The 13580-nt window shown below is 40.7% G+C and overlaps 1 protein-coding gene across 12 annotated transcripts in view; it reads left to right on the top strand.

Annotated features, from left to right (window-relative positions):
- LOC108901506 (LIM and calponin homology domains-containing protein 1) overlaps positions 1-13580 on the top strand; it is a 151057-nt gene that overhangs the window by 122371 nt on the left and 15106 nt on the right. For 9 of the 12 annotated variants that reach the window (XM_051072547.1, XM_051072546.1, XM_051072550.1 and 6 more), the window contains 6 exons: positions 3209-3467; positions 7541-7936; positions 9245-9280; positions 11515-11641; positions 12003-12160; positions 12904-13384. In XM_051072547.1, coding sequence (XP_050928504.1) covers positions 3209-3467; positions 7541-7936; positions 9245-9280; positions 11515-11641; positions 12003-12160; positions 12904-13384 — 1457 coding nt within the window. The remainder of the gene's footprint in view (positions 1-3208; positions 3468-7540; positions 7937-9244; positions 9281-11514; positions 11642-12002; positions 12161-12903; positions 13385-13580) is intronic. The other 3 variants (XM_051072553.1, XM_051072548.1, XM_051072554.1) reach the window with 3 other exon arrangements.

Here is a 13580-nt window from a genome sequence, read left to right as displayed (position 1 = left end):
AGCAGGCTTCTCATTTTTAGCCAGACAAAAGCTCCACACTCTGCACTGATACCTCTTAGCAAATTGAATTTAACAGGGCAACATTTTGATCAGAGGTCTTCATCAGGCACTGTTGTTGATTTTTTGCTGAACAAAGATTTTATCAGTTGTAGCTAGCTTGCTAATTAACACAAAAAAGTCAACATCCTCCCCCTGTGATGTTCCTTGTAGATTAATTAAAAAAAGGAACAGCATTGTTCTATTGCAGAGCATGGTTAGTTAGCACTATTACAGTTAAGCATTGCAAATAAAAATGTAGCATTAATTAAAATGACGTAATTGTGTTAAGGTGCTTATTATACACAATATAACCACAGTGGTTAAATTCATGCTTTTTTGTTTGTATTTTTAGACAGTATGTTTCCTGATTAGAGAACAGGCTTTGAGGATGCAGTCTAACCAGTGTTTGTGGCAAACATAACATTTTCTCAGGTAACATTTGCTGGGTTTGCTGTAGTGTAAACTTGCAATCAGTCTGATACAAGCAATCTCATATTGTAGCATCCTGGATTTGCTCCCACTCAGAAGATATTTCCAGTCGTGAACAAAGATTTTTCTAACATAACTTGCACTAAGGATGTGATTCTTTGCTTTAGAGGCAATGCTAATGCTAGGTTACTACTGTAAATAGTAGTTAGCCAAGCATGCTAACATTTGCAGCCTGTGTTTTAGATCAATCATTGATTCTGGAAAGGCGATTAAACAAGACACCACCCTCCAAACTGCTGTACATAGTCACTGTTGTTATGCTATTGGACAGTCACTGTTAGGGGAGGATAATAGACAACTTTTAGCAGTCAGTTACAGTAGCAGTCATGCTGTCCACTTGGTTTGATTGCAGTTGTCTCAGCTGCCTACAGTTGAGTATTTCAGAATGATTCCTTGCAGGCTTTTACTGTTCACCCTGATCAGAAAACAGTACATATGTGTGTTTGGGAAAAAAAGAATCATATTTTGTTGCTTTATGAATAGTGTCCAAGTTTTACCCCAGAAATTGTCATCATTTATTTCACTTTAAGGAAATCACTGTCACTCTTCATTTTTCTTTGTGTTCCAGCTTTTCAAGTTACTGTAAAGCATACTGAACTGGTCTCCACAGCTTTTACTCTTCCTGCAGCATGACTGAATGTTGATGATTATTGATGTAAATAAGATTCTGTGAAGCTCGGGTACAGTATGGCACTGACCCACGATAAACGTTCCCTTGAGCTTCAGTGTTACCATATGTGCAGAGAGACGAGATCACCTCATAAAGACATATGTTGCTCCTTAGAGATGGATTGACTTGGATGGTAGAGTCACTCATGTTTCCAATTGATGGGTTAAGAGTCATAATTGAACCATTCATTGTTGGAAGTGCAGATACCTCAAGGCCCCTTTTGGACCTTGATCTGTCAATCTCGTAGACCACATAAAAATGAAGAAGTCTATTCATAGGAAAGAGAGTTCAAAATGTGACGTTTATTTCCACTGATAGCTGTGGTTGCACCCACATGTATCTGTTCAGAACCAAGGGAAGATATTATGGGTTAGATCTGTTTGAAATTGTGGGTTTATACTTGGAAAATATATACATTGAGTCATAAATTCATAGGTCATAGATTGAGTACACATGCATCCAAAGGGAGGGGAATTCCAGTAGCACATGTGCTGAACATCTTGGAGAGGAATTTTTTGGGAGACCTTGGGTAAAGTAAGGCTGCAGGTATCCATTTTCAACTGTTTGAACATTGAATCTGGAGAAAAAGGCTAAATTAAGGTGGAAATGACTGGTATGCTAATAGTAGATCTCTGGAATTGTAAACATGTGATGTCCTCAGAGAGCTTGATCTTCGTTTCTCCTCTGTATGTACTCTCAGGATCACATTAGAACATCTTGCAGAGGAATTTAAGACGCAGAGCAGGGGAAAGTCCTTGAGCGATGCACTTCTGCAAAGCCAGGTGTTTCCACTGACATTAAAGTGCTAACAGTGTGTTTAAAATCTGATGCAGACAGACACAGTGGCATCCTAAGTGAATTCTTCCGAACTGTAAGCTAGAATTTAGTTGGCACGAGCTGCACAATTCAAATTTAGCGATGATTTATGGCACTTGCTTTGTTTCATAAAAACAGGCCATCAACCTGCTTGGGGTTGATTTATGTTCTGCCACTGGAATGCACTGCATATAATAACACTGAAACAGCACTATAATGTTTTGTAGGCCTTTGTGATATAATAGCTTGCGGCTAAATTATGTAGATTTTAAGTCACATTATATTTTAGAGATTAGAAATCTGGGGTATCTGTCATGAGGCTCCTCAATCAATAGTTTCTGTTCTCAGCTTATTTTTGGATTTATTCTCCTCTCCCTCCCATTATCTCTCTGTCCCTCTCTCTGACAGTGACTCAGCAGCAGCCTGGCTTTTTCATGCTCTCTGGGAACGGCAATTATGGTCATTTTTAAAACACATAATCATTCAGAAAGTGATGGATCACAATAGAACACACTGTTGCCTTTATATGTTTCATCATAACTGAAACAAAACTACGAGATGGCTGTTTAATCAGAGTATGGGTTTATAACGTTTGAATGGGAAAATTAATCGAGGATAGAATTGCAAAATAATTTGCTGTCTAATAAATCTCTGTTGTTTTGTTACAATTTGAATCTGAAAATTCCTTTGAATGCCAGAATACAGTGCTACATCTTCTTGAGTAATGTTTTTTTTTCCAGTAATCATAGCTTGATCTTCATAGTATCAAAGTAATGGAAATCAATGTTCAGCCGGCAGTGGCCCTGCTATTATTTTGAATTGCCTTCTCAATATTTTTTAAAATAATTTCATGTATCCTGAATAAGCTTTCAGCCAGTGACCTTTATCAGAGCACACAGAAATGAAACCAGTTGTAACTAGAATTGGTTTATCCTTCACCGCATCTTTAAATAATGAAAAGAAGCTCTACTTACCTGTCAGTGTCTCTTGAATAATAATAATACAGTTTTTAAAATGGCTAGTGTTCGCTTCCAAAGAAAGCTTATTGTATGGTGATTATTGGATTCAGCCTGTGTTTGGAATCAGCAAACCTGAACCTGCAACCAGATCAGCTGCAGAATGATTTCTCTGTGATGTGCATGAAAGGTCCATGACACCATTAAAAAAAACTCCTTCATCTCCTTCTCCGAACAGGCCGTGGCAGCGACTCAGAGTCTGACGGTGCCCCCCACAGGAAGATGCCGGACGTCCGTAAGGATGACATGTTGGCGCGGCGGACGTCTGTCAGCGAGCCACGAACCGCCATGCCCTTTAACCAGTACCTTCCCAACAAGAGCAACCAGAGTGGTTACGTTCCCACGCCGCTCCGCAAAAAGAAAAACGATAAAGAGGAGGGTGGACGCAAGAGTTGGAGTACTGCCACTTCACCTATAGGAGGAGACAGACCGTTCAGGTGAGTGTGACTGTAATGAACATGACAGTGAAGCAACATAAAACTTATGTAGGCGACTTAGCTTATTCAGTTAGGCATTAGACAAGCTGGTCAAAATCTGACCATTGTTTCATACAGTTTACATTTTCATGTTACTAACTGAAGAGTTATGTTTCACTGATTGTTTCACTGTGTCCTGTGTGACTGAACTTGACTGCAATTTCATAGCACTGATAGTTTGTTGAATGCACAGAGAACATTATAACTTACAAGAGAATGTGCTGCCCTACATACATTTTTCTGTAAATTCATATATTTTACATTTAATAACAAAGGTGATTAAGGTGAGTGACTGGGCTGAACTAACAGTGCAGAGCGACTGAATGTCCTAGTTGACACTGATGGTAAGGATAAACAGAACATGAACTTATTTCAGCCTGACGTTGATTGCTGAGGTAAATCCTTTCCTTTAGCAGAAAAAACAGTTTGACTGAACAAAGTCCTATAAAGCTACTGTATGTTATGATGTAGCCTCCATGTTTTATGTTTGAATTAGCATGACGAATTCTAGACAGAATTATTGTAGGTGTTGGAAAACATATCATATGTTGTTCATTATCCGCTGTTTTAATAACCACCAACATCTTCATGGGACGATTTTATTTTTAACCAATTTTGCAAGAGTTGGTGTCACTTGTGTCAAACTGCAGATGTGTGGAATGAAACCTTTCAGCTGCTGATTATTTTTCTCTGTCCAGTACTGTAGAGATGGGAGTGGCTGATGGAGGCCAGATGTGCGTTTTCATTGGCTCTGACTGATTGAACAAAAAGTGTGAAATATGCTACATGGACAAAAATGAGGCAGTTTAAAGGCTGAAAGTCTTATTGGCATTTAGTGGTTTGGCATGTCACCATGCAAGAATGCCGGGATCACAAATTCCTTTTTGTTAAGCATTTCACTGTCAGTGGATCTGACTGTAGAAGGTTCAGATTTCTGCTGGCTTAGTGGATTCCATCATATGCTTTGATCGGTATATCAGTATGTGCTGTGTTAGTGGTGGGTGTGTGTAGCATAAGGGAGTGTTAGGATTTGAGTGAAAGGAGTTTTCTGAAGTTTCATATTCTGAGGTTTGGATGTATCATTATTTTTGCTGTAGTGAGAGACACCAGCAGGAGATTGAATATGTTTAATTAAAAGCCAAATATCTGCAAATAATCTGTCTTATTCCACTGAGTTTACAGTTTCAAAAAGTGCTGTCAGTGGGTGGATTTACAGTAGGGAAATGAGTAGTGTAAGTGTGTTGTGCCTGTGTGTATCACCCAGTGTGTGCTGCTGATCTGTCATTTCCCCTGTTGTTAAATTCATCCATCATGTTGTGTTACATCACAACGCATGTATTAATTGATTTTGCATTTTCCTTTTTTTTTCCTTCTCCATCTCCTTCCTTAATATATCATCCTGTATTTCCCCTTTTGCCTCCATTTACCTTTTATCTGAACCTACTCATCCATCATCCCATTTGTGTGTTTTCCACATCTTGTGTCTGTCATGTTGTAATTGTCCGCATGTCATTGTTTCTAATTTTGCTCCAACGTGATTACATTGTCCTTTCCTGTGCATTGTGTGTGTGAATGGGTGACATAACAGTCCAAATGAGATCCCTAGCTTAGACGCCCCAAGTCCATCCCCCACCCCGCCCCTTGAACCCCAGACACAGATTCAGCTGGAACATCAGAGTGTAAAGGATCTGGAGGAAGGGGAGCAGACTGCTACCACACCTTGCATTGAGATCCATTCAGCGAGCGTGAGGAGGAGCAGTGAACCTCTGCCCTGTATCCTCCCTCGGCCCCATGCAGAGCCCCCCACGGAGACTGTAACTCACCTGACGGTCACCTCTGAGCAAAGGTCTTCACCTTAATCAATGTTTTTCTGAAATCAGCAGCTCCCTTTTCACTGACCTTTTTGTAGGTAACTCTCCTTTATAGCTCCTCTAAATCAACCAAATCTAAAACATGATATATTGTCTCATAGAATTTTAAATCATTAGTTTCTGTTTTTCTAATGAGAAATTTTTGCGTGTTGCTTCTAAAGGGGAAACTGATTTTACACATCAAATACACATGACCTGTAAACATATACACGTGTTAACAGGTCTTGAGAAGTGCTCCTAAATATGTGAAAAAAAGTTCGAAAGCCTTTTGTGGCTCGAGAATGAGATGTGTAATGTGTGATAAATTGTCTCAAATGAGCTATGCTAATGAGGCCCACATTAGCTGTTACCAGCACAATGCACCCAAAGCTCCAGGCAGACTGTTGCAGGTAATGAAGAAATCAGGTTCTGACAAGGAGGAAGAGTGCATTGAATGGAAAAGGTGGGATCTTTGGTTCTGCTGCATCACCATACAGTGCAGGTGAATGGAATTTTATTTGTTCCTTTCAAAACACTGAGAAATTACACTTGAAAATCTCAGCAGCAGCACATCTGTCCAAAAACAATGTTCCCATCAGTGAGGATAATCCACAGACTTTAGGGTGAACAGTTTTCATCAGGACTGTTCCTGTGGTAGAAAAAAAATAGTTCCAATTTTCACAGCTGGTGTTTCCGTCCAACCCCTTTGCTCTTTGGCACTGCCATTACCAGATCATCGTTTCCACTGCCATTCTTATCCTGGGCAGCATAACAATGAGTAGGCAAGAGGAACACATTGTTATATATACAAGGTCTTTTACCCTGCAGGCCTGCCCAGGGCCATGTATTTTACAGCTGGTGTCAGGTAAGAAGGTGAGGATTATGAGCTGTTGAGACACAATGCTGTTGTATATTTTACAGCTCAGAAGTCTGGTGTGATGTGTGGTTGCTCTCTCTCAAAAAATGTCATCTCAGGTTATTTCACAATCCAGTCTTATCCTGTGTTATTTCCTAGTCGAGCAGACGTTTCATTCACAGCCCTGTTGGAGAGTTATTACAGTCACACCCCCAGTTTCCAGCATTTTCTGGCACTGATGTTATGGCATTGATTGGATTGTCAGCATGTCAAGGGAGTGAAAAGAATCCTCCGCAGAAATCTGACTTGTGTATAGTTACGTTCCAAGGAAAAAGGGGGGATTTCTAAGATGTTTGTAAAAGGCTTTGATATGGGCTTCTTTAGTTGATAACTGCTTGCATTTCTTCCTGAAGAAAATTGATGCTGGAATTTGTGAATTTTTGTGTTGCCACCTCCTAAAAAATACTGGTTGTATCACACCAGCATATCTTTGTTTTGAGCTGTGTAGGAAAGTTGTGTTGTTCTATCAGCTTGTTTTAGTTTATTTGGATGGATGTTGAGCTTACATCCAGACCTGCGGTGGAATGTGTTAGCTGTTTATGGCGTCTCTTATCTTGAGCAGTAATGTCAGCAGACATCTTAGCATTTGGGTGTAAACATTGCTCATTAGTACAACCAGAGATTAGGCTGAGTATGTATTTTGAATTCATAAAATCTAAATCAAGAGATGGAAAAAGCACGAACCATGAAAACCTGCAAACCCTCTAGTTTTCATTTATATTGCACTTGACCTTTCCCTCAAAGCTATAGTCAAAGTCTAGGGGGAAAAAATGCATACACCTTCAAATACAGCACTGCACACACAAAAATCTACTGCATATGCACTGTGTCCACACACACATAAACACATTTGTGAGGAACGTGAACATACGACCCACCCTCAGGATGTAAGGAAATGAGGCCTTCTTCCTTCCCTGACCCTGAGCAGGCTGGGACTAAAGCCTAGCCCTTTCACTGCCGGCAGCTGGCCAGTCTCCCTCTCCCTACCCCGCATTCTGGGAATTTACAGTCCAATAATAAGCCTCCCAGAAAGTAGCCGTTCATCACAGGGTGACAAACAACAGAGCGGTCAGTGAATTTTACGTGACTCCAATTTGTTTTCACATCCAGTCTACTCTGAATGGATTTGTGACCATGCTGTGCTATTTTCTCAGATTTATATCCTCAAAAACCTCCTTTTACAGTAGGCTCCTCCAGAGGAATGCTGTCTGATGATGTAGGATGATAACCAGGCAGCAGTGCGTTTTAGTTTGCTTTGCTTTCTGCAGTACTCCAGCTCGCTCGTGCTCCGAGGAACTCTTCCACCATTCGACGGCTCTAGCAGGGAACGTTGCAGCAGCCCCAGTGGTTGCAACAGGCCCCGTCAACACGAGCGGGAAACATCCACCTGCGACAGACCGGGAGGATGCCAGAACGAAGAAGGGAGTCGCCGGTACCCAGTTAGTCACAGATGCAGAGCAAGGGCAGAAGCGGGCCAGTCGAACACTGACCTCTTCGAAACACATCACCACTGCGAGTCCCTCCCACTTCCTCCCTCTACCTGCGGCCACGGCAACCGCTACAAAGGAAAAAAACGATACAGGCCGACGAAAGGCCAGGGCACTGAGTGAAAGTGACGATCCACAAGGAGGGACATCTTGGTTGGACAGCAATCCTCCAGCAACGTGAGCCCCGTCCAGCAACTACACTACATTAATTTGCCGCGTTGAACTAGAACTACACAATTCAACGTTAAACTAAAGGGATCTATTATTCCCATGATCCTTTTGAATACTCTATCTCAGCATGTGACCTTGACCGCAGACAGCAATGCTCCTATGAGCATGGTTGACTTAACTACCTAGAGAGCGCATGAGATTTTATAACATGAATGCTAATTGATATTGTTTGCTAAAAAAGGTGTTGTTGTACACCGAATGCATGGAAACTGAAAAAATTGTGTATTTTTTCTCATTTCCTTGCTATTTTTCTGTTAAGAAATTTGGAGAAGAAAAAATGTCTGAATGTGGTCTTTGATTAACTATGCATGACTTTAGTTTGAAACCTTTGATCTCTTCAGGAGACCTAATTAGGGAACAACTCTAGTCGATGCTGAAGTGAATTTGATCCAGTTTGAAACATGTTTGAATTCACATAATATTTAAATGCACTATGACAACAAAATAAGTAATGAAATTGGCTTTAATGTTATCAGACGCAGACATCTTCCTACAGAAAGACATATGGCAAATTACTACAACATACCATATGGCGAATAGCCATATTAGAAAAGTCTATCTGAACTTGATTTACCAAGGTCTTCTCTTAATTTAGTCTCCTTTTTTCTCTTGTGGCGAGCAACCACAGGCCACACTCTCTCTCACACCCTTCAAACATCACAGAGGCTGCTCCATAAAAAAAAGACTGAGTGAGGACCTTTGTGGTTGAAGGCCAAACCTACAAGTGGTGGTCATAGACAGAAAGAGAGCCACGTCCTTGTTGTTGCTTGCTCTTGTGCTGTCTAATAAAAGATGCATGTGCTTATTTTTGATACATTTAGTAATATTCTCAGATCATTGCCACATGCATCTGTTGTATGCCAGCAGAGTGTTTCGTTTGCAGTGCTGCAGTAAATCTGTCTTATGTTCTGTTCTGGCTGTGTTTTGGATAAGACTGCCCCCTTGTGCTTGGTTTTAGGTTCATCATTAAACCCAGAAACTGACAAATACATCTGTGCATACACACAAACCACTGGGCACACGTGTTTAAAACATTATTAATCAACCCTAGCTGATACATACTCTTTATTTAATCTGTCATAACAACCTCATTGTCAGCTGTGACCCCAACACAACGTGTTACCCATTAGTTAAGAATCAAATATTCCATCTTTGTGTTCTTAATATTCACGAGTGCTTGATGAGATTCTCTCTTGAATGTACCTGTGTTCATTTGTGATTGTGCTCTCTCTCCATGCTCTCTGCCTTCTGTAGATTCAGCCACACAGATAGTGTGTCAGATGACTCACAGTAAGTTGTCCTTTCTACCACTCAGAGGCTCAGCTGCCTGGCACAACGCTGCTCTGCACTACCAAACAAACCTTGCTCAATAACTCATTTAATCATTCACTGAGTGTTCAAATCTAATATTTTATTGACGCAAGTGGAAAAAAACTGCTAAATAGCTGAAGCCATTTAAAGAACTTTGCTGATTCTCTACTGATTGTCATTAATTAGTTCTCAAATTTTTGTTTTAATCTTAGCAGCTCCAGCCCACTTAATTTTCAGGCAAAATTTTGAGTCAAATGAGATAAGTTCATTTATAAAACTATACTACAAGAGTGAAATTAAGAAAAACAAAATTTTCTATGCAAAGACAGTAATTTTGCAGATTTCTGTTTTCATGGTACACCTCCATGAAGTTGACCTCTGTCACAACATGATCTCTTGAGAAAAGTTATGTATGGAATATAAAAACATCTCCCAATTTAGCAGATTTTCTCTACTTGCATCACCTAGTAATAAGAATTATAAGTTAAATGACTTGTTAAGATGAACATGTTTGGCAGTATGTTTTAACAGTGTCAAACAATGTCCTTAGCCTTTATGCTGGATCTGAAATTTCATGAAAATATGTTTTTCATAAATGTAGTGGACATGCTTTTTTGAATCTCTCGCTGGCAAGAATCCATTCCTCTCAGATGTATTCAGCGCCTGCAGCAGTGACTGTGTGGAGATGACTTACTAAACTATGCTGCTCTGACATCACCTCAGTGCTTCTGCCAGCTGCATGTTTTCATGTAACACCACCATTTCAACCACCCTCACAACATCTCATCCCTTTACCTTATGAAACATATAATGGTAATCTCCCCTGCTGCTAAAAGCTGATGCAAAATATGCAGCTTTGCTTAAAGCTGAAGAGAGGATTCATAACCAGGAGATGACTTGATCAGTATTGCGCTGGCACATGCACTTTAGAATCCATATATTATACCTGTGCCATTATCCATCCCACTGTACAAAAGTTTTAAAATGAAACATGTCAGTCATCTCCTAGATTGAAAACACTCTCCTGCTTCAAGTTTCTCTGGTCCACCCAGTGACCAGTGGGCTGTGTAAAACATGTAACCACGAGTGAGCACTGGAGGAGTTTGATAACTAGTGTTTGATACCACACCTATTGTTATTTTGTAAATTTCCCCATTGTGGGACTAATAAAGGATTATCTTATCTTATTTTAAACCATCCAATACTGGGGAATTGTTTAAACAAGAAAAATATCACTTTACTCATTCTAATTCTGTGGTGAACATCCAGTACAGCTGCATGCTTCAAACAGTGAGGCTGCACTTTATTGTAACCTTAAGATGGATGCTTTAACATTACTGACTGAACCAATATAAAGATCAGTGTAAAGTTTCTGTAACCAGTTTTTGCCTGTATGAATGTAATGGTTGTTGCATCTTATACTCTCACATCGGAGCGTCACTAAGAAGCTTTACTACAACTGTTACCTGCACCTGAAACTGATGTTTTTAAAGGTCCACATCAAATGACATCTTGTCATATTTAATCTGTATTTCCTGTTGAAACAGATGTTGGAATGTGACATGAAACAATGGGATCTTTGAAAAGAGCAAACATAAGGAAAAATAACTCAGAGGGAGAAATGCTGTTTGGCAGGAGAAATCTTAGATATGTCTGTTGAGTGAGCATGAGATTATCTTTGAGGATGCACAGTTTTACATTCATCATTTGTTATCTGTATTGAGTCATTGGTAAAAGGTTATTCTCTTTTCCTTATCATGATGGATTGCTGTGAAATATTTTCTGCGCATGATGTGTTTTCTGTGACACTACTGTAGATTTTGGGTGGAGTATCACCTCGAGGGAGAATTATTTATTTTTTGACATTAACTAGCATTTCTAGCCTCTGCTGATGAGTTTTAGAAAAGGTTAGGGTAACAGTGTTTCTACTATGTCCACAGGACTTTATGAAATGGATAAAAAGACCAACATACAAACATTCTCTACTTATAGTACAGTGTGTTGAGGGAAATGTATGGATTAATTAGCAGAATTAAAACCCACAAAACAAACAAAAAAAAAACACCTAACCTGACTAATTCATTTTCAACATTAAAATCATGCCCTTCTCTGGAAGTGACATGTCAACTCAATTTTTTTCATCATCCATCTTTCTTTCTCTCACTCACTCTCTCTGTCTTTCTCTCTCTCTCTCTCTCTCCCTCCTTCCCCAGGAGTGTGAGTATGATCGACATGCGTGGTGAAGAGGAGGCCATCTTGCAGCCCCACAGTCAGGTGCGTCATGAACTGATGCACAATCAGTACAACAGGATGAAGGAAGAGGAGGATCACTGGCAGGATGTGAGTGTCTAAGATTTAATATTAATTATTCTTTTTTGTGTTCATTTATTTATTCATACATTGACATACATACATTTTGCTGGGGTGACTTTAAGTCCCATGAGAATTGTGTCTTGTCTGCACAGTTTGTGTTTCTTGTCTCCATTGTGTCAGAAGTTTATCAGTTATATGCAGTGATCTCTTGGTGCCTGCAGGCCAAAACGCAAACCCCAGTAATATCTTGCTGTGCCCCAGTTAGACAACTTAAATCAGTTTTCTAGGGCCACAGCAGTGCTCCAGGTCTCATGTCGCTGCTAAGCCAAGCCCCCTTGCTTTGTTTCATTTGGAACTGACACACTTTCAATCTGCTTGTGTGTGTCAGGACCTGGCCCGGTGGAAAAGTCGGAGGAGGAGTATTTCCCAGGATCTCATCAAGAAGGAGGAGGAGAGGAAGATGATGGAGCAGTTGATGTCAGGAGACACCTGTTCCTCCCAGAGGAGGAGAAGCATCAAGACGTACAGAGAGATAGTGGAGGACAAGTATGTAAAATACACAATAACAGGATGATTATTTTAAGTGGTATTCAACTAAAAAGCCAGGGGTATATGTAGAGAACAAGCAGTAGAGTAGTGGAAAAGTAGGTCTTTCTTACAGAAGAGAACTCAATATTCATCCTAATTCCTGTTAGCAGGCACAAAGGTGACAGCAACTCCTCATGGAGTTCAATTAAGTAGGTCTCCCAGAGAGAAAAGTGAAAAAGGAAGAGCATATCTACTTGAGAGGTTAATAGATCTCTTACTATGATGAATACAGCTGTAATGTTTTGATCTTTTTCTTAAATCTAGTTCAAAGATGATTTTAACTATCAATACAATATATCCTATTTCCTGTCACACTGGATACAAATGGTATATTTAGTCGTTGATTGTGACAGTCATTGCTGTGGTATTATTGTGCTCTCACCTAATTGGTGCATTAGTTTGTCTGCCTTTTATTCTCAATGAATTTGTCTCTACATTTCTACCAAATGTCCTGTGCCTTTTTTTTGGTTTGTCCATGGTGGCTGTTATTGTTGGCCACATGGTTTGTCTTCTGCTTATTTCTTGAAAATATCCTGTGAATAACAATCTTTATTTAACTGTGTACAGGTTGAATCTATTTTCATGTCAGCTACTGATAGAGTGTAGCAAAGTTGACGCTCACTAAATGTAAATCAAACTGTATTATAGTTGCTTCATATTTTACACAGCTGCTTCGTTTTATCCTTTCTCCATGTCAACAGGGAGCGTCGTGAGGAGGAGCTGCGGCAGGCATACAGACGAGCCAAAACCCAAGAGGAGGCATCAGCCATCCTCCAGCGTTACGCCCAGCGTTTCTCCATCAGTGAAGCAGTCCTGGAACGCCTGCAGCTGCCAAAGCTCCTGGATCGCAGCATATCCGCCGACCCCTCCTTCCCCTGCTCACCCTTCCCTCTCTCCCTCTCTGCCTCACCGACGACCCCAGACCCCTTCGACGTGGACCCCAACGGGCCCTTGAGGTATCTGCGCCAGCAGTCCGCTCCAGCTCCAAAGTTCACGTCTACGCTGGAGGCGCGAATTGAGGAGTTTCCCAAAGACTTGTCTTCACACCAGCGGCCTCAGATTCGCTCCCGCTCGTCTGAGCCGCCATCCACCCGAGCCCTGTCACCCAAACCGGTGCCTTTGCTGACACCCAAGCCTTACTTCGACTCCCGAGCCATGGCATCTGAACTGTGGGCCTGCAAGGTGAGTTTGACTGTGAGGCACATCTCATCATATCCACAGAGAGAAGTCAAGTCTACCACTAACATTATCAGGATTTTGAGCACACTTCCCAGCAATAACAATGATGTCATGGGTGCTGCTGTAAGACATCCTCTAAATGCCATGTTGGTCACTGACTTGCCAAATGCCTGGTTGTCATGGTGAAATGTGACCTAAG

The sequence above is a fragment of the Lates calcarifer genome, linkage group LG8, assembly GCF_001640805.2.
Source record: "Lates calcarifer isolate ASB-BC8 linkage group LG8, TLL_Latcal_v3, whole genome shotgun sequence".
NCBI classification, from domain to species: Eukaryota; Metazoa; Chordata; class Actinopteri; family Centropomidae; genus Lates; species Lates calcarifer.
This window is presented reverse-complemented; position numbering and strand designations above follow the sequence as displayed.